The 22,548-nt window shown below is 37.7% G+C and overlaps 1 protein-coding gene across 1 annotated transcript in view; it reads right to left on the bottom strand.

The window, feature by feature from the left end:
- Positions 1-22,548, bottom strand: part of LOC123529193 (F-box/LRR-repeat protein 5-like) — a 118,208-nt gene that overhangs the window by 67,521 nt on the left and 28,139 nt on the right. The window contains exons 6-8 of the mRNA XM_045309420.2: positions 21,195-21,308; positions 19,873-19,955; positions 1,319-2,401 (exon numbers count right to left, since the gene is read on the bottom strand). Coding sequence (XP_045165355.2) covers positions 1,319-2,401; positions 19,873-19,955; positions 21,195-21,308 — 1,280 coding nt within the window. The remainder of the gene's footprint in view (positions 1-1,318; positions 2,402-19,872; positions 19,956-21,194; positions 21,309-22,548) is intronic.

Genomic DNA, 22,548 nt, shown 5'->3' on the forward strand with positions numbered 1-22,548 from the left:
ATCCATTTGAGATAATAGATTTCGCTACGGGTTGAGACGTGACAAAACTGCCTCCTATATACCCACCCCCAAACATGTTTGGTGGGGGTATAATTACAGAGATAAGGAGAAAAAAGAGAAAGTGTAAAAAAACTTTAACCAAGGTGGGGACGTGGAAGGATGCCGACGCCAAAGCTGGGTTGAGTAGGATAGCTCTCCATATACTTCATATAGTCAAGCTAAAAATGATCTATCTTTTGTGACTGACATATGGATGAATAGATGGATAAAGGGACAAAACAATCTGATCTGTATATTGTACATATTGCTTTCTATGTCCAAGGAAACAAGAAAAAAAATCTATTTTACTTTTAATGTAGAGCAACCTTTTCCTCATATTTATGGACTATTTGTTGCCATAGCAACAAAGTAAAAGGATAGTCAAAACAGACGTCCTCTCTAGTGAGACATGGCAGAGAATTTAATAAAATCTGCAAAAAGATCCTTTGGGAGCATAGAATGAAACCAACAAGAATAACAGCAGACTCGGTTTGATTGAGTCTGTTCATGAGAGGTAATGAAATGTGCAACACCTCTCACGCGCCCTAGCACCGGCTTAAGCGGAACTCTATTACACACATGTTGAATGGACCCCATGTTCCCAAAGGACCAGAAAATATAACAACACTGAATCCAAGTCATATCAGTGGTATAAAGCCTTATAAACCGAGTCTGCTATTATTCTTCTTGGTTGCATTCTTTGCTTCCAAAGGATCTTTTTACAGATCTTATTAACTATCACAACAGCAATCTTTAAGTGCCGTGTGGCGGCTGTAAAAAGTCTCCCCGTACTTGTATTCAGTGTTGTTATATTTTCTGGTCCTTTGGGATCATGGAGTCCAATTCAACATACGTGTAATAGAATTCTGCTTAAGCCGGTGCTAGGGGACATGAGAGGTGTTGCACATTTTATTACCTCTCATGAACACTCAATCAAACCGAGTCTGCTATTATTCTTTTTGGTTGCCTTCTTTGCTTCCAAAGGATCTTTTTACAGATTTTATTTACAAACAAAATTCCCTTTCAATATTTTGGGTTTGTGTTACTGGCTCACACAATCACCCAACACAAGTTGGTCTTATTGCAAACAAGACTGACAACTTCACAATGAGAGACAGAGGGGAAGACAAAAGACTCTCAACAGAACTGCCTTTTATTATGAAGATACTCAGCTTGCCAGGATCCAAACTTCCAACTGCAGACTGAAACTCAAAATACATCTATTAGGCATATTACTAACATGTGCATAAAAAAAGATAAAGAAAGAGGATTTACTTACTTTAAGCCCACATCAGTAATCTGGTAACATCCAGAAAGGCTCAGAAACTCCAGAGCTCTGCTAGGCTCTTCACTGATGTACGGCGTACCAACAATGTCATTTTTCTTCTCACCAGACACAACAATGTTTACTTGTGTTTCTGTGTCAGAATCTCTTTCCACCCTTAAATTTGAAAGGAAAAAGAATTCTGGCAAGTAAGTCTGTTTTGGACTGGATTCTGTTTGGATTATTTTGATATCCGGGACTATTTCAACCTTGACATGGCTACCTCTGTTGAGGTTTCTTATATTCTTCTCATCCTGTCTCCTTGTACAGGTTTGCTGTGCATCATCAAATTTTTCTCCAGCTTGGTCATTTTCTTGAATTAAAAGGTCATCATTAATTGTCTCTGACCTTTCAACAACATTATCTTCAGTTTGTTTAATCCAAGATCTGTCCTGTGATTCTGTGTACTCGTTATCAAACTTTTGATCATGTGGTTCATCTGTAGCGGTTACATGTTCAGTTATATTGTTACACGGCAACAGATTTTCTTTGTTGTTACAGCAACAGCCACATGTGTTTTGTCTGGCATTTTTGCAGTAAAGCTGAACACTATCCTTTCTCGTATCACAGTCTTTTGATGCCCAGCATTTACTGCCCTGCATGCAATCACTTGCTGAAAGATACCCATCAGCACTTACATTGCATTCTCTTTTGCTTTTCTCACAGCATTTCTTCTCATTAGATCTATTTCTTTCTTTGTTCAAGTCTTTATCAGAGGTTACTGTATTCCATTGTTTCTGACAGGTAACTACGTTACAACTTTCTAGATTTGTTGGATTTTCATATCCAAAACTTTCATTTTTTATTTTTTCTTTGCAATCAGGACACCCTTCATCCTTATTAGCTGATTCCTTGTTTGGTTTGGTCACATGACCTTCTTTAGTCACATGATCAGACACCTGTTCTTCTGTTTCTGTCATGTGACTTGGAACCTGACCCAGAGCAGATGACAGTTTTAGCAGAGTTTGGTCTGTTATATACAAGCAACCAGACAAGTCCAGATGCCGTAGTTTTTTCCCACTGCCCTCTTTCTTGAATCTGAAGAAAAACAAGAATCTTCGTTAGAAACATTGCCTCCATGTGTATTACTTAACAAAATTGTTAAAAATGACCCGATATATGATTTCCTTTGTATGAAAACAAAAGTAAAGAGTCACATACTGTAGACAAGGTTATATTTAATTAGCCATTTCATGGTTAACCATAACCCTGCTAAATTTCTATAATGAACTTGTCCATCTTTCAATTTGGACAGTACCATTAACTGTTAAAAGGGGTGCTTACCAAAAAGATACTGACTGATACGGGCTGATCATGATCTACACTGGTCGCACAGGCAGAATCAATCATGTCCAGCATGATAAGGGTTAACATCCTTATTTGTAGTGTTATGAATTTGCAAAACAAGAGTGATTGTGTTATAAGACATGCTGCAGATTAATTTTCAAAAATGATTTTAATAAGTGGGGTGGTATAATTTTATGGATAATAGTGGATATAAAATATCCTGAATATGCCCCATCTAAAACACAAATCTCAAACTATTTCCTTTGTCAAATTAGTATTTTAAATGACAGTGATATTGGACTTGTATACTTTGAATGTAAACGGCTAAAATTTATTATCTTTTTTGCATTCAGAAACTTTTGTTTTAGTATATTATATTTAGTCTCAAACAAGCAAATTGGTAACACCAATAGATGCTCCCCGAAATTACTGTAGCATAAGTGACTTTTCAGTCATGGAGGTTGTGTTACGGAAAATGTGGTCAGCAAGAGTTAAAGTTCTTTAACACTGCACTCCCTCTCACAGATCTCAATGAATATGTAAAAGTATCAAGTCACTACCTTACATAGTATTCAATGATGACCTGTACAAGGTTTTCAAACAAGAGCTGTCAGCGGACAGCGCGCTCGACTATTCTCAGTGCTTGATAGTATAATATAAGCAATGAGTAAAACTTTAACATTACAATAAGCATATTCTAAGTCAAAAAGGGGCCATAATTCAGTCAAAATGCTTGAAAGAGTTGCCTCCTCCTTTTTACAGACTGGGGTCATGATGGTAAACAAGTATGCAAAATATGAAAGCAATATCTCAATGGACTTTGAAAATATTTGGGGTGGTACGCACACTTTAACATTTGTGTGACGCTAACGCTCATGCCGACGCCGGGGCGAGTAGGATAGCCTCCCCTATTCTTTGAATAGTCGAGCTAATAAAGGGAGATAATTCAACAAGAGGGCCAAGACGGCCCTAAGTCACTCACCTGAGTAACACACAATAACAGTGTAAACATGTTTTACCTAGTGATTTCATGGAAACAAATATTCTGACCAATTTTCATTAAGACTGGACCAAAAAACATGGCCTCTTGAGTGTAAACAAGCTTATTCTTTGATTTGACCTGCTGACCTAGTTTAAGATCCTACATGACCCAGATAAAAATTCATGCGATATTTCATACACACAAACATTCTGACCAAGTTTCATGCACATCAAATGAACAAGAGTGTTAACAAGCTTGAACAAGAGTGTTAACAAGCTTTTCCTTTGATTTGATTGGGTGACCTATTTTTTGAACCCATAAGACCAAGTTTCGAAAATAACCTAGGAACTAAAATTGCTTTTGTAAAAAAGCACATGTCTCCCCCAATGCGAAGTACTATAGGCAAGAAGTCAATAGGGGTCAGGAGCGAAAGAAAAAGAGACACTGATGGTTGGCTGCAATAAGGATCATCTACTTGGCATGTCCAATCATCCCGCTAAATTTCAACACTCTTGGCCAAGTGGTTCTCAAGTCACTGTTCAGGCTCCTGTGACCTTGACCTTTGATCAAGTGACCTCAAAATAAATAGGGATCATCTACTATGCATGTCCAATCATCCTATTAAGTTTCAACATTCTAGGTCAAGTGGTTCTCAAGTTATTTTCCAGAAATGATTTTACATGACCAGGCCCCTGAGGCCATGACCTTTAATAGACTGACCCCAAAATCAATAGGGGTCATCTACTCTGCATGTTCAATCATCCTATGAAGTTTCAACATTCTGGGTCAAGTGGTTCTCAAGTTATTGATCGGAAATTGTTTTCCATGTTCAGGCTCCTGTGACCTTGACCTTTAACAGAGTGACCCCAAAATCGATAGGGGTCATCTACTCTGCATGTTCAATCATCCTATGAAGTTTCAACATTCTGGATCAAGAGGTTCTGAAGTTATTGATCGGAAATGGTTATCAATGTTCAGGCCCCTGTAACCTTGACCTTTAATGGAGTGACCCCAAAAACAATAGGGGTCATTTATTCTGCATAAACAATCATCCTATGAAGTTTCAACATTCTGGGTCGAGTGGTTCTCAAGTTACTGACCGGAAATGGTTTTCAATGTTCAGGCCCCTGTGACCTTGACCCTTAACGGAGTGACTCCAAAATCAATAGGGATCATCTACTTTGCATGTACAATCATCCTATGAAGTTTCAACATTCTGGGTCCAGTGGTACTCAAGGTATTGATTGGAAATGGTTTTCAATGTTCAGGCCCTTGTGACCTTGACCTTTGACAGAGTGACCCCAAAAACAATAGGAGTCATCTATTCTACATGACCAATCATCGTATGAAGTTTCAACATTCTGGGTCAAGTGGTTCTCTAGTTATTGATCGGAAATGGTTTTCCATGTTCAGGCCCCTGTGACCTTGACCTTTGATGGAGTGACCCCAAAATCAATAGGGGTCATCTACTCTTCATGACCAATCATCCTATTAAGTTTCAACATTCTGGGCCAAGTGGTTCTCTAGTTATTGATCGGAAATGGTTTTCAATGTTCAGGCCCCTGTGACCTTGACCTTTGATGGAGTGACCCCAAAATCAATAGGGGTCATCTACTCTTCATGACCAATCATCCTATTAAGTTTCAACATTCTGGGCCAAGTGGTTCTCTAGTTATTGATCGGAAATGGTTTTCAATGTTCAGGCCCCTGTGACCTTGACCTTTGACAGATGGACCCCAAAAACAATAGGGGTCATCTACTCCAGCAGCCCTACAACCCTATGAAGTTTGAAGGTTCTAGGTCAAATGGTTCTCCAGCTATTGCTCGGAAATGAAGTGTGACGGACGGACGGACGGGGAAAAACAATATGTCTCCCCAAGTGAGGGGGGAGACATAATCATCAAGATAAACAATCTGACCAAGTTTCATGGAGATTGGGTCATAAATGTGGCCTCAAGAGTGTTAAAAAGCTTTTCCTTTGATTTGACCGTGTTACCCTAGTTTTTGACCCCATATGACCCAGTTTAGAATTTCGACTAGAAATCATCAAGATAAACACTCTAACCAAGTTTCATGAAGATAGGGTCATAAATGTGGCCTCTAGGTTGTTAACAAGCTTTTCCTTTGATTTGACCTGATGACCTAGTTTTTCACCCGACATGACCAAGTTTCGATCCAGGCCTAGAAATCATCAAGATCATCATTCTGTGCAAGTTTATATCAAATCAAAGCATAAATGAAACCTCTATATGGCTGAAATGGCCAAAATAGAAAATTTTGCCCCTTTCAGGGGCAGTAACTCCAGAACCTATGATGGAATCTAGCCGGTTTTCGAAAGGAACCGAGATCTTATTGTGACTTAAGTTGTGTGTAAGTGTGGTTAAAATCAAATAAAAAATGTCACTTCTATCGTGTTCACAAGGTAAAAATTAACAAATTTTGGCTCTTTCAGGGGTCAATTAGGGGTCGTAACTCCAAAACCTACGATTGGATCTGACAGATTCATCATGGAATCCAAGATTTATTGTTGTTGAAGATATTTTGCAAGTTTGTATCAAATCAAACCATGAATGAAGTCTCTATATAGCTGCAAAACCAAAACAGCAAATTTTGGCCCTTTAAGGGGCCATAACTCTGGAATCCATGAAGGGATCTGGCCAGTTTTCGAAAGAAACGGAGATATTATGCCAATACAAGTTGTGTGCAAGTTTTATTAAAGTTGATTGCAAAATGTGGTCTCTATCATGTTCACAAGCCAAAAATGGCAAATTTTGGCCCTTTAAGGGGCCATAACTCTGGAACCCATGATGGGATCTGGCCAGTTTTCAAAAGGAACCGAGATATTATGCCCACACAAGTTGTGTGCAAGTTTGATCAAAATCAAATACAAAATGTGGTCTCTATCTTGTTCACAATGAAATTGTGAATGGACGGACAACGGACGGATGACAGACGAAGGGCGATCACAAAAGCTCACCCTGTCACGCAGGTGAGCTAAACAAGAGGACCATGATGGTCCTGAATCGCTCACCTCTTCCCACATGACCCAGTTTTGAGTATGACGTCGTTTTTTCTATTATTTGACATAGTGACCTAGTTTTTGAGCTCATGTGACCCAGTTTTGAACTTGACCTAGATATTATCAAGATAAAAATTCTGACCACTTTTCATGAAGATCCATTGAAAAATATGGTCTCTAGAGAGGTCGCAAGGTTTTTCTATTATCTGACCTATTGACCTAGTTTTCGAAGGTACATGACCCTGTTTTGAACTTTACCTAGATATCACCAAGGTGAACATCCTCACTAATTTTCATCAAGATCTCATGAAAAATATGGCCTCTAGAGAGGTCACAAGGTTTTTCTATTTTTATACCTACTGGCCTAGTTTTTGACCGCACGTGACCCAGTTTCGAAACTGACCTAGATAACATCAAGGTGAACATTCAGATCAATTTTCTTGAAGATCCATTGAAAAATATGGTCTCTAGTGAGGTCAAAAGATTTAAATAATTTTAGACCTACTGACCTAGTTTTTGACCGCAGTTGACCCAGTTTCAAATCTGACCTAGATATCATCAAGATGAACATTCAGACCAACTTTCATACAGATCCCATGAAAAGTATGGCCTCTAGAAAGGTCACAAGGTTTTTTTTATTATTTGACCTACTGACCTAGTTTTTTATGGCACGTGACCAAGTTTCAAACTTGATCTAGATATAATCAAGATGAACATTCTGACCAATTTTTATGGAGATCCATTCACAAGTATGGCCTCTAGAGAGGTCAAAAGGTTTTTCTATTCTTAGACCTACTGACCTAGTTTTTGATCGCACATGACCCTGTTTCGAACTTGGCCTACGCTAAGAATTAGTATAAACAATGTTTGGAATAGAGGACGGATCTGTACAGATTTTATCCAACCCTGAGTACATGTCAATGGCGTCCAGTAAAACGAAAGTAGAAACAAACGTAATTCAAACTGCAAAAACATATTTAAATTAAAGTCGTTCGTAATTTTAATAGTCTGTATGGGTTTTTTACGATATATTTTATTGAAAGTAACCGCTGTTGGTTGAAAAGCCGCCGATATTAATATTTTTTATCCTTTTTGTTCGTTCGTAACAGATGCACATAATTCTGCGAGAGCTACGGTCAGAAAATTGGCCAGAAAAAAATTCTGCTGGCAATGTTCTGTCGTATAGGTCGCAGGAACTTTTTCAGGCAGCAAAATGGGTAGAAAAAGTGCGACCTATACACCCCAAAATACGGTAGATATCACCAAGATAAAAATTCTGACCAATTTTCATGAAGATCAATTGAAAAATATGGCCTCTAGAGAGGTCACAAGGTTTTTCTATTATTTGACCTATTGACCTAGTTTTTGAAGGTATGTGACCCAGTTTTGAACTGACCTACATATCATCAAGGTGAACATTCTCACTAATTTTCATGAAGATCTCATGAAAAATATGGCCTCTAGAGAGGTCACAAGGTTTTTCTATTTTTAGACCTACTGACCTAGTTTTTGATCGCAGTTGACCCCATTTCAAATTTGAACTAGATATCATCAAGATGAACAGTCAGACCAATTTTCATACAGATCCCATGAAAAATATGGCCTCTAGGGAGGTCACAAGGTTTTTTCATTATTTGTCCTACTGACCTAGTTTTTGATGGCACGTGACCCAGTTTCGAACTTGACCTAGATATCATCAAGATGTACATTCAGACAAACTTTCATACAGATCCCTTGAAAAATATGGCCTCTAGAGAGGTCAAGAGGTTTTTTTATTATTTGATCTACTGACCTAGTTTTTGAAGGCATGTGACCCAGTTTCGAACTTGACTTAGATATCATCAAGGTGAACATTCTGACCAATTTTCATGTAGATCCATTGAAAAATATGGCCTCTAGGGAGGTCACAAGGATTTTCTATTTTTAGACCTACCGACCTAGTTTTGGACCGCACGTGACCCAGTTTCGAACTCGGCCTAGATATCATCAAGATGAACATTCTGACCAACTTTCATAAAGATCCCATGAAAAATGTGACCTCTAGAGTGGTCACAAGCAAACGTTTACACACGGACGACGGACGCTGCATGATCACAAAAGCTCACCTTGTCACTTTGTGACAGGTGAGCTTAAAAGTTTCTTCTTTAATTTGTTAAAGGGAATGTGCAATATCCCGTATATAAAAACTGACAGGTAAACGTGTCAAACTATAACAGCGGATACCTTACCTCTGTGACCTGTTTGTCCTCAAGGAAATTACATAATGGTTTGAGAAGAATATCGTATTATAAACTGTTGTGTCAAAAAATACATGTACGAAGATGCATTCAAAACTTATTAAAAACTGCAACGACATCATTGTTTTTTTGTTGTTTTTTTTTAAACCGCATTTTCTATTTACTTTCACGAGGTCACGTAACCTATTCTGCCACACTAACAGAAATCTGTTCGCCACAAATCGTTTACTCCATATTTTTAAATTGCTGCCGCTTTTTCATTATTTAAGATTTTTCTATTCTGTTTTTTTGTACTTTCTGGTCAAAAGTCTGAATTTTATGCCCATAGTATGTATCATTTATTTACTTTTAGAAAGAAATAAGAATTTAGGATCGCGCTGTTTGAAATTTTGCAAGTAATTTTATGAAAATTTGACCGTTTTTACATTTCTGTCAAAACCTTTTTAAAATCGTTATAGAATTCAAACTATATTACTTCTCAATTGGTGTTGAAAATTTGAAGAGATAATATTAAACAAGAGAGTCATGATGACCCTGGATCGCTCACCTGAGTAATATGAGCTACATGTTTCAAATGTCAAACTGATGATAAAATATTAAGAAAGTCAGTACGTCACATTCATGGTCAATGAAATTCAGTTTTATGATTTGTGTGCAAAACTGTGTATGTCATCAAAATTTCAAGGCTGTATCTTAAACAAGAGATCACAGAGTGATCTTGGCGCCCACCAATGTGCCATTTTTGAGTGTTCCAAATTTCAAGACTTATTGACTAGCTCAAGGTCAAATTTCATTTCCGTACACAACACAAATCTACGCAAGTGGTCCAAATTTGAAGGCTGTAGCTTGAGAAATGTAAAAGTAGGTCACTAGGTCAAAATCCAGGTCAAATTTTACTCGGAATACAAAACTATGCATGTGGTCCAAATTTGAAGCCTGTACCTTCAAAAATGTGAAAGTAGGTCACTAAGTCAATGTAAAGGTCAAAGTTTATTTCGGTACATAAAACTATGCATGTGGTCCAAATGTGAAGGCTGTAGCTTGAGAAATGTAAAAGTAGGTCGCTAGGTCAAAATCAAGGTCAAATTTTATTTCAGAATACAAAACTATGCATGTGGTCCAAATTTGAAGCCTGTACCTTCAAAAATATGAAAGTAGGTCACTAGGTCAATATCAAGGTCAAAGTTTTTTTCGGTACACAAAACTATACATGTAGTCCAAATCTGAAGGCTGTAGCTTGAGAAATGTGAAAGTAGGTCACTAGGTCAAAATCAATGTCAAATTTCATTTTGAAACACGAAACTATGCATATGGTCCAAATTTGATGCCTTTACCTTCAAAAATGTTAAAGTAGGTCACTAGGTCAAAATAAAGGTCAAAGTTTTTTCCAGCGCACAAAATTATGCATGTGGTCCAAATTTGAAGGCTGTAGCTACAGAAATGTGAAAGTAGGTCACTAGGTCAAAATCAAGGTCAACTCATGTCAAGGTTCATCTTGCTACCCAAAAATATACATGTGGTCCAAGTTTGAATGTTGTAGTTACTGACAAGAACATTTTAAAAGCTTTTCCCTATATAAGTCTATATGAACCATGTGACCCCCGGGGTGGGGCCATATTTAATCCTAGGAGGATAATTTGAACAAACTTGGTAGAGAACCACTAGATGATGCTACATTACAAGTATCAAAGCCCTAGGCTTTGTGGTTTGGACAAGAAGATTTTCAAAGTTTTTCCCTATATAAGTCTATGTAAACCATATGACCCCCAGGGCGGGGCCATATTTGACCCTAGGGGCATAATTTGAACAATCTTAGTTGAAGACCACTAGATGATGTCACATACAAAATATCATTGATAATCAAAGCCCTAGGCCATGTGGTTTTGGACAAGAGGTTATTCAAAGTTTTTCCCTATATAAGTCTATATAAACCATGTGACCCCAAGGGCAGGGCCATTTTTGACCCCAGAGAAAAAATTTGAATCTCTTTGGTAGAGGACCACTAATGATGCTTCATACCAAATATCAAAGCCTAGGCTCTGTGATTTTGGACAAGAAGGTTTTCAAAGTTTTTCCCTATATAAATCATATAAATTATAGAAATAAACAAAAGGGCCAAAAACTCACTCATAAATTGTTGAACCAGTCTATTTTCAGGGGGACACAACTAGGGTACCAATACATCATTCTGACAAAGTTTGGTCAAAATCCCCCAGTAGTTCTGGGAGATGCGATACGAGAAATTGTTAACGGAGGGACAGACGGAAGAAGACGGAGGGACGGACCACGGACGCAGAGTGATTTTAATAGCCCACCATCTGATGATGGTGGGCTAAAAACAAGAAAGCAGGTCAGTAGGTCAAGGTCACAGTCAAGTGACATCATATTACTTGGGGTCATCAGATAATTATAATTAAATAGTCTTGGAAATAGGATTTTTCCTATATAACTCACATAATAACTAAGTGACCCCAGGGTGGGGCCTCTTTTAAACACAGGGGCATAATTTGAACAATTTTGGTAGAGGACTACTAGACAATGCATCACACCAAATATCAAAAGCCTAGGTCATATGGTTTCTTACAAGAAGATTTTAAAGCTTTTTCCTATATAAGTCTATATAAAACTCGGGACCCCCAGGGCAGGGCCTCTTTTCACCTAAGGGGTACAATTTGAACAATTTTGGTAGAGGACCATAAGACAATGCTACAAACCAAATATCAAAGGTCTAAGTGTTGTGGTTTCAGACAAGAAGATTTTTAAACTTTTTTTCCTATATAAGTCTATGTAAAACTTGTGACCCCAGGGGCGGGGCCATATTTGACCCTAAGGGGATAACTTGAACAATCTTGGTAGAGGACCACTAGATGATGCAACATACCAAATATCAAAGCCCTAGGCCTTGTGGTTTTGTACAAGAAGATTTTCAAAGTTTTCCCTATATGTCTATATAAACCATGTGACCCCCGGGGTGGGGAATATTTGACCCTAGGGGGATAATTTGAACAATCTTGATAGAGGACCACTAGATGATGCTACATACCAAATATCAAGAACCCTAGGCCATGTGGTTTTGTACAAGAAGATTTTTAAAGTTTTTCCTATATAAGTCTATATAAAACTTGGGACCCCAAGGGCAGGGCCTCTTTTCACCTATGGGGTACAATTTGAACAATTTTGGTAGAGGACCATAAGACAATGCTACAAACCAAATATCAAAGGACTAAGTGTTGTGGTTTCAGACAAGAAGATTTTTAAACTTTTTTCCTATGTAAGTCTATGTAAAACTTGTGACCCCCGGGGAAGGGCCACGTTTGACCCAAGGGGAATAATTTGAAACATCTTGGTAGAGGACCACTAGATGATGCTACACACCAGATATCAAAGCCCTAGGCCCTGTGGTTTTGGACAAGAAGATTTTTAAAGTTTTTCCTTTCGGTTGCCATGGCAAGCAGAGTTCTGCATGAAATTCAATTCTTTGAACAATTTTAAAAGTGGGCCACCCAAGGTTCATTCCTATGAAGTTTGGTGTAATTCTGCCCAGTGGTTTTCAAGATTTTTTTAGGGAATGTTGACAGACGGACGCAGCACGACAGACGCTGGACATTGAGTGGTCACAAAAAGCTCACCATGAGCCTTTGGCTCAGATGAGCTAAAAATGAATGCATGACACGCGTTTTTTGTATACGTGTCGATAAACAAAAGTAACGGCGATGTAAATTAGACATTATGATAGGTCGCACGTGGTCATGGAATGGAAAATTACCGGCATGGCGTTTTGATATCTGCACGATTCGCAGATAAATTCCTGTCAGTGGTAATAAAAATAAATAACCAACGGAAAACGGACTTCCTGGCTGCAGCAAAACAATATACAACACTTAACTGGTATGGTAAAAAACACTTTACTGTCAAGGAATATCAACTAAAAACACGACCAGAAAATGTTACAAAAAATATTCTTTGGTTCTTATAATTATTAGGTATTTTGTCTGTTTTTGATCGATACAACACCATACAATGTATAATAACGGTATTTGATTTACATTTTGAATTGGTACACAACCATAGGCCCAACACTTAGGGACGAAAAATACGCCAAGAAAATACATGTCGAAAAAATTAGGGACAAGAAAAATAATTATTTTTCCAGATTTTAGAGGTGTCCCAAGATTACGGGTGTCCCAAGACTTAGGGAAAATACGGTAAGTCTGGACAAGAAGTCTGGTCGTGTGTAATGAAATAATGACTGTAGGTAAAATATTTTCGGAGCTACGCGCGACAAAACATTAAAATGACAATTTTTTCCTAGGTCAGGGGCCATAACTCCTACATGACTGAATGAATCCGGACACGAAACCCCAGGTGCACAACTGCACACGCTAACCAACATTCCTGTAAACTTTGGTGACTCTAGGTCAAATACTTTTGGAGCTACGCGCGACACAACATTAAAATGACCAATTTTTAACTAAGTCAGGGGCCATAACTCCTACAAGACTGAATGAATCCGGACGCGAAACCCCAGGTGCACAACTGCACATGCTGACCAACATTCCTGTAAACTTTGGTGACTCTAGGTCAAATACTTTTGGTGCTATGCGCGACACAACATTAAAATGACCAAGTTTTTACAAAGTCAGGGGGCCCTAACTCCTACACAACTGAATCTGACGCAAAAAACCCCAGGTGGGACAACTACACATGCTGACCAACATTCCTGTAAAGTTTTGTGACTCTATGTCAAATACTTTTGGAGCTAGGCGTGACACAACATTCTCGGAAGTACAGCAGACGGATGGACGGACGGACAAGAGCAAACCTATATGCCCCCACCACTCATGGGAACATTTACGCCAAAGAAAAACAAGAGATCACAGAGTGATCTTGGCGCCCACCAATGTGCCATTTTTGAGTGTTCCAAATTTCAAGACTTACTGACTAGCTCAAGGTCAAATTTCATTCCGACACAAAACAAATCTATGCAAGTGGTCCAAATTTGAAGGCTGTAGCTTGAGAAATGTAAAAGTAGGTCACTAGGTCAAAAACCAGGTCAAATTTACTTCGGAATACAAAACTATGCATGTGGTCCAAATTTGAAGCCTGTACCTTCAAAAATGTGAAAGTAGGGCACTAGGTCAAATGTAAAGGTCAAAGTTTGTTTCGGTACACAAAACTATGCATGTGGTCCAAATCTGAAGGCTGTAGCTTGAGAAATGTAAAAGTAGGTCACTTAGGTCAAAATTTAAGGTCAAATTTTATTTCGGAATACAAAACTATGCATGTGGGCCAAATTTGAAGCCTGTACCCTTTAAAAAAGTGAAAGTAGGTCACTAGTTCATGTAAAGGCAAAGGTCATTTCAGTACACAAAACTAGCAAGTGGTCCAAATTTGAAGGCTGTAGCTTGAGAAATGTAAAAGTAGGTCACTAGGTCAAAATCAAGGTCAAATTTTATTTCAGAATACGAAACTATGCATGTGGTCCAAATTTGAACCTGTACCTTCAAAAATGTGAGGGTAGGTCACTAGGTCAATGTCAAGGTCAAAGTTTTTTTCGGTACACAAAACTATGCATGTAGTCCAAATTTGAAGGCTGTAGCTTGAGAAATGTGAAAGTAGGTCACTAGGTCAAAATCAATGTCATATTTCATTTTGAAACACGGAACTATGCATATGGTCCAAATTTGATGCCTGTACCTTCAAAAATGTGAAAGTAGGTCACTAGGTCAAAATAAAGGTCAAAGTTTTTTCCAGTGCACAAAATTATGCATGTGGTCCAAATTTGAAGGCTGTAGCTACAGAAATGTGAAAGTAGGTCACTAGGTCAAAATCAAGGTCAACTCATGTCAAGGTTCATCTTGCCACTCAAAAATATACATGTGGTCCAAGTTTGAATGTTGTAGTTACTGACAAGAACATTTTAAAAGCTTTTCCCTATATAAGTCTATATGAACCATGTGACTCCCGGGGCGGGGCCATATTTAACCCTAAGAGGATAATTTGAACAAACTTGGTAGAGAACCACTAGATGATGCTACATTACAAGTATCAAAGCCCTAGGCTTTGTGGTTTGGACAAGAAGATTTCAAAGTTTTTCCCTATATAAGTCTATGTAAACCATATGACCCCAGGGCGGGGCCATATTTGACCCTAGGGGTATAATTTGAACAATCTAAGTTGAAGACCACTAGATGATGTCACATACAAAATATCAAAGCCCTAGGCCCTGTGGTTTTGGACAAGAGGTTATTCAAAGTTTTTTCCCTATATAAGTCTATATAAACCATGTGACCCCCAGGGCAGGGCCATATTTGACCCCAGAGAAATAATTTGAATCATCTTGGTAGAGGTCCACTAGATGATGCTTCATACCAAATATCAAAGCCCTAGGCTCTGTGGTTTTGGACAAGAAGGTTTTCAAAGTTTTTCCCTATATAAATCTATATAAATTATAGAAATAAACAAAGGGCCATAACTCACTCATAAATTGTTGAACCAGTCTGATTTTCAGGGGGACACAACTAGGGTACCAATACATCATTCTGACAAAGTTTGGTCAAAATCCCCCCAGTAGTTTCTGAGGAGATGCGATAACGAGAAATTGTTAACGGACGGACGGACGGACGGACGGACGGAATGACGGACGGACGGACCACGGACGCAGAGTGATTTTAATAGCCCACCATCATCATGATGGTGGGCTAAAAAGATTGCTCCATACAAAGTTATGGCCTGGACAAGGCCTAAAATGACCTTTGACCCCTAACTGTGACCTTGACCTTTGAGACAGGAACTTTGGATTTGCACAACACTCTGTCTCGTTGATTTAAACATTCGTGCCAAATATTAACAAGGTTCCTCAATGCAAGTCAAAGTTTTGGGCCAGACAAGATCTGACATGACCTTTGACCTCCAACTGTGACCTTGACCTTTGAGATAGGAACCTGGGGTTTGGGCATGACACTCCATCTCCCCTGATACATACCTTTAAATCCTAGACCTGACATGAGGGTCTGTGTACAACAACTGACACATGGGCCTGTATTAGATCTAAATACTCCATGAACTGATACATACCCTTTAAATCCTTGATGAAACACAAGGGGCTGAATAACATGTTAATACTCCATGAACTTTGAAACATACCCTTTAAATCCTACATCTGACATATATGTCTGTATCATATCTAAATACTCTATGAACTGATACATACGCTTTAAATCCTACATCTGCAGTGTCCGACAAATCATTGCCCGGAGCCTGCAGGCTACCAGAAATTTTTGCCGGGCTACCTAAAAATCCCGATGTAAGCCCGCCAGGCAACCATAAATTTAAAGCATCAGTAGCCCAGTCATTGTAATATACCAAATCAACGTCCGGTCATTTGCTCGATTATAGCTTGCAATAAACAACAACTGACCATGTGTAATGATTATCCGGTCGTAACCGGTTCAAACTAGTTTAACCCCGCCCATTATCGATAATTTCAACGGTAGCTGCACAGAAACAGTCTCCGCCTACGTGTATCAAATATGTAAAGCCAGAGCTTTTTCCTCCTGTCTCACGGGGCCGAATATCAGCCCCATTCCCGATACCAAATATGCTCCATTTTTCCTAATTTGAAGCAAAAAATTCCCAATCCAAAGAAAAAAATCCCAACTGATAACAATTTTTGATTATTCAAAGAAATTTCTTGCCATGAAAGTTTTTTCCGTTAATGAAATCCCACAAAATATTGGAAAAACCAACTTGTTTCTATTTTTAGCAACATGACCGTCTGCACCTTGGCAAAATATAAATACATGATTCTGCCAGAAAATTGTATGTTTTGTAAGTAAAAACCTCTCAAAACACATTAATACATTAACATTTATTGAATTTTTTACACCATTAAAATCAAATGTCACATATTTTCGTGACCCGACTTTTTCCCCTCAAACGCAGACACACTACTGTTCGGAAAATGCAGTTGTTATTGGGATGAAAACTTACTGAGTGTAAACAAAAGTCTGAACATGACAAAGCAGTAGTTATTTTTGCAAGGTCTGTCTAGAATCAGCAACACTGAAAAAATCCTTAAAAATAAATTCTCTAAATTTCACTTCGGGATACTTAAGATTTGTAGTTCATTTTAATGCTTACCATAAAACTTGAAAATAAAATTTATTAACAAAACATTGTTACAGACCCCTTTGATTCTCACATCTCAATAAGTCTGGTTCGTATAGAGCAAGTTTATACTTTCGGGGTTGAAATTTCTGGGCAACTAAAAAAAAAATGCTGGGCTACCAGAAAAAACAAGAGCTGTCGGATGACAGCGCGCTCGACTATTCGAAGAATTGATTGAAGAATGGGGTCAAAATATTTCCATAGATTTTCAGACAAAAGAAAACAAGAGCTGTCCGTAAGACAGCCAAGCTCGACTATTCGAAATATTGTCACAGAAGCAGGAAATTATTACCCAAAATGTTAAATATCAAAAGAGTATTAAGTTCGAAAGGGGACATAATTTGACCAAAATACATATCCGAGTTATGGGACTTGATGCTATCAACTAGTTTTATAACCCCGAAGACACATGTGAAGTTTCAATTCAATATCTGCATTAGTTTTGGGGATAGTAACTTGCATGTAAAACTTTAACCATAATTTTCTAAGTCCAAAAGGGGGCATAATTTGCTCAAAATACATGTTCTGAGTTATGGAACTTGACCCTGTGAGGTTGGTAATTGACCTAGAAAAAGAATAAATAAGTTTCAAAGCTATATGCCTTTTGGTAATAGCTGTATGTACTTGCACGCAAAACTTTAACCAGGATTTTCTAAGTCCAAAAGGGGGCATAATTTGCCCAAAATACATGTCAGAGTTATGGGACTTGGTGCCATCAACTAGTTTTATAACCCAGAAGACACATGTGAAGTTTCAATTTAATATCTGTAGTAGTTTTGGAGATAGTTACATGCATGTAAAACTTCAACCAGGATTTTCTAAGTCCAAAAGGGGGCATAATTTGGCCAAAATACATGTCAGAGTTATGGGACTTGACCCAGTGAGGTAGGTAACTGATCTAGAAAAAGAAAAAATAAGTTTCAAATCTATATGCCTTTTAGTAATAGCTGTATGTACTTGCACGCAAAACTTTAACCAGAATTTTCTAAGTCCAAAAAGGGGCATAAGTTGGCCAAAATACATGTCAGAGTTATGGGACTTGACCCAGTGAGGTAGGTAATTGATCTAGAAAAAGAAAAAATAAGTTTCAAATCTATATGCCTTTTAGTAATAGCTGTATGTACTTGCACGCAAAACTTTAACCAGAATTTTCTTAGTCCAAAAGGGGGCATAATTTGGCCAAAATGAAGGTCAGAGTTATGGGACTTGGTGCTATCAACTAGTTTTAAAACCCCGAAGACACATGTGAAGTTTCAATTCAATATCTGCATTAGTTTTGGAGATAGTAACTTGCATGTAAAACTTGAACCTGAATTTTCTAAGTCCAAAAGGGGGCATAATTTGCTCAAAATACATGTTAGAGTTATGGAACTTGACCCAGTGAGGTTGGTAATTGACCTAGAAAAAGAATAAATAAGTTTCAAAGCTATATGCCTTTAAATGATAGCTGTATGTACTTGCATGCAAAAACTTAACCAAGGTGTGATGCCGACGCAGACGCCTGGGTGAGTAGAATAGCTAGACTATTCTTCGAATAGTCAAGCTAAAAATGGATTCAGCAAAAAATGTTCCTGTATTTGTGGATTTCGATTAGTCTTGCACTAAATGGCAATGTGTGACCATGATGGCAAATATGTTATTAAGTTATATGTTAGGCAAAATATGGACTTGTATGAAAAATCTAACTAATTTCCAAGTCCAAAAAGGGTCATAATTCAGTCAAAATAGTTGACAGAGTTATGTACACTTGCCTACAGATGGAAATCATGTTGATATACTAGTGTTAAAAGTTTCAAAGCCACAATTCAAATAGTTTTGACAAAAATTTCGAAGTCGAAAAAAGGGCCATAATTCAGCCAAAATAGTTGTCAGAGTTATGAATTCTTGCCTACAGATGGAAATCATAATGATAAACAAATGTTTAAAGTTTAAAAGCCATATGTCAAAATAATTTTATAGTCTTGACAAAACATGGACATATACCAAAACAGAACCAATTTCCAAGTTCAAAAAGGGCCATAATTCAGCCAAAAAAGATGACAGAGTTATGTACTCTTGCCTATTGATAGAGACTATAATACTGAACAAGATATAAAAGTTTCAAAGCCATTTGTCGAACACTTTACACAAAATATAAACTGGTACGAAAAACTTAACCAAGATTTCTAAGTCAGAAGGGGCCATAATTCAGCCAAAATTCTTGATGGAGTTATGTACTGTTGCCTACAACTGGATCTGGAGATGGTAAACAAGTGTTGAAAGTTTCAAAGCTTTATCTCAAAAGACTTTGTCAAAAAGTAGACTGGTACGAAAAACTTAACCAAGAATTCTAAGTCAAAAAGGGGCAATAATTCAACCAAAATGCTTGATGGAGTTATGTACTCTTGCCTACAACTGGACATGGTGATGGTAAACAAGTGTTGAAAGTTTCAAAGCTTTATCTCAAAAGACTTTGTCAAAATATGAACTGGTACGAAAAACTTAACCAAGATTTCTAAGTCAAAAGGGGCCATAATTCAGTCAAAATACTTGACAGAGTTATGTACTCTTGCCTATAACTGGACATGGTGATGGTAAACAAGTGTTGAAAGTTTCAAAGCTTTATCTCAAAAGACTTTGTCAAAATGTGGACTGGTACGAAAAACTTAACCAGGGTGTGACGCCGACGCCGTGGTGAGTAGGATAACTCTACTTATTCTTTGAATAGTCGAGCTAAAAATCTGATGGCTACCAGCAAGATTATAAATTTGTCGGACACTGATCTGACATATAGGTCTGTATCATATCTAAATACTTTATGAACTTTGATACATACCCTTTAAATCCTAGGTCGGACACACGGGTCTGTGTAAGATCTAAATACTCCAGGTTTGGACACAGGGAGAGAACTTTGTACAGCTGAAAATATCAAAGAATAACAGGGCAAATATATGGTAAATTCATTCTTCATACGCTTCTGTTTTTTTTGTTCTGAATATGTTAAATGATAGAATCAAAAGACTGTTTTAAATCCAATTTACTAACAAAAAAGGTCAACATCAAGGTATCAGCCTCCACATATATCTGCGTTTGCCCAACAATTTATGAAATGTGTTGCTATAGTTTGCTGTAAGTATATGTGCATGTGCAAGCTTGTATTTTAATAGCCACAGTGTGCATATAGCTATTCACTTAAATTTTGTATCACTGACATTATATTAATATTAAATGAATAGTCTGGGGTTGACAATATTAATTCAAATAACATCTAGGAAAAACTTGGCATGATACGGATACTTCACAACTATTCAATTAGGACAAAACAGTAAACTCGTCACACAAATGCAGTGTAATCTCTAATCAAAGGAAAAGGCAATGTTGTTATAATGTTCAATCTATGTGTTAGGTATTTAAATGAATAAAGGCGGTGAAAGAATTTTCAAAACTGGCTAACAAATGAGAAGTTATGAGCATTTCTTGATCAAAATGGCAGACAGATCTTATTGGTTTTAACTGTATTTTCTTCATTCCGAAAAATAAATTCTCCATTTTTTCAAATAAGAAATAAAAAAATCATCAAACTTCACACATTAAACACAAGAAACTGTAGCGAATAATCTATCTGAAAGGGTATTTGTTCAGGATTCACTCTGCCACATGCCACATGACCCATCCACAAAACTCTGCCTTAAACATTTTCATACAGCTCTTAATATGAGGCTGTTAAAGCTTATATGTAATAGGGAAGAGCATAAGGGTGCACTAATACTTCCTTGCTACTGAGCTAGCTTTTATAGTGATGTGGTCAAGTGTCCGCATTAGGTGTGAGAGGTCGCGGGTTCAAGACCTGGTCAGGGCTGAAGTCTGTTACATAATTCTTACTTAAAATTCAAAATACGATACCTTTAAGCTATAAGAGGCTCAAAACGTTGTGGGCAAGTATGAACCTTGTTATTAAATAAATAATTCAGCAATGTGTAAACATTAACCTAAAATCACTGCCTGTATGATTAGCCATTTACCCAAATTTCAAACTGCCAATATTTTTCAATTGTGGTCTAATTTTGAAAATTATTTCAGAGCTGTAACAGCTGGATAATGGCTTCCATAAGAAATTAACTCTGGCATTCCTTCCCCTATAAAATACAAAGCACTTACCACTCCATTGGTTAGTCCCTTGCTATAAGCCAGATCACAGTGTTTGATAGTCCTTCCGACACGAGGCAGTAAGTGTTTACACATACATGTCAACATAGAAGACTGATATTGAATCTGTAATTTAAACATGCAAGTCCATCATACAAACTCTACAGGGTTCTCACTAGTAATTTCAAATTGCAGTCCTGGGACTCCCAAAGCTGAAAAAGTTGCAGTCCCAACTACTGACTAGACCGACGGACAGACTTAAATGTTTCATCAAAACACAGGCCTCTATTGTACTGTCAAATTACGTGTAGACCGACAAGACATTTTGTAATCACAATTCTTCACCCAAATATTGTTAAGGTGAGACAAAAAGGTGATGGTAAAATGTAGTCAAAAATTAATGTTGGACAAAATCACCCATGGACACCGCCCCCCCCCCCCCCCCCCCCCCCCCCCCCCCCCCCCCCCTGCTGTTTCTGATCTTCCTGGACAAAATCTCCCTGTGAAATTATCAAGGTGGACAAAATCCCCCTTGTGAAAATATTAAGATGGACAAAATCCCTCTTATAATTTTTTCTTTACCTTTTTATTTCATAATGGAAACGTATATAAACATGCAGTGAAAAGAAAATATATGAACAATTACTACTTTTATTTTGATACTTATTAAGAGCATAACGTTAAAACATTCGGTCTAAAATACATTAAGAATGCACAGTATAATAATATATTAATAAATGCTTCTTCAGTAACATCAGCGATTTTGCAGAAAAATAACCGACATCGACAGCATCTTAAAATTACTCGGACATTCATAATTAAGCCTAATTATCACTTTTTCTAAAAAGTTCTTAAAAACTGCCTGGTAATTAATACGTGAGAAAACAATCGGAGTTACTTCAAACACTACGTAATCCGTCGTTATCAATTAGAAATTGTCACCTATACAATCACGCCGACAATCACATGTATTCGAGTTGATCATACATATGCTGACTGTCTCGCGGTGTAGTGGAAACGCGTAACGCTGATTGGCTATACGCGGCTATCGGTGACAAGCGAGTAACTCCGCCCACATATTTTGCTCTCGAGTCAAACCTTGTGTATTCGCAGGTTTATGTTATCAATTAATTTTCACTGCGTCTCGCTGCAGAAACGTGCGTCCCAGGACTCCCAAGCTGCAATAAACACGCGTATACTGGGACCAATTATGCGTACAGAGACGCCAATTTCAGCGTTTCCGAGAACCCTGCTCTACTAAATATTATCTTTACCATAATTACAGGTTTTTATAGGTAAGTGGTCACAACTGCTTACTTTGAAATTATTTGTGTCGCATCACTATTGGTTTCAATATACAAGTAAT

This window comes from Mercenaria mercenaria, chromosome 13 (assembly GCF_021730395.1).
Source record: "Mercenaria mercenaria strain notata chromosome 13, MADL_Memer_1, whole genome shotgun sequence".
Classification (NCBI taxonomy): Eukaryota; Metazoa; Mollusca; class Bivalvia; order Venerida; family Veneridae; genus Mercenaria; species Mercenaria mercenaria.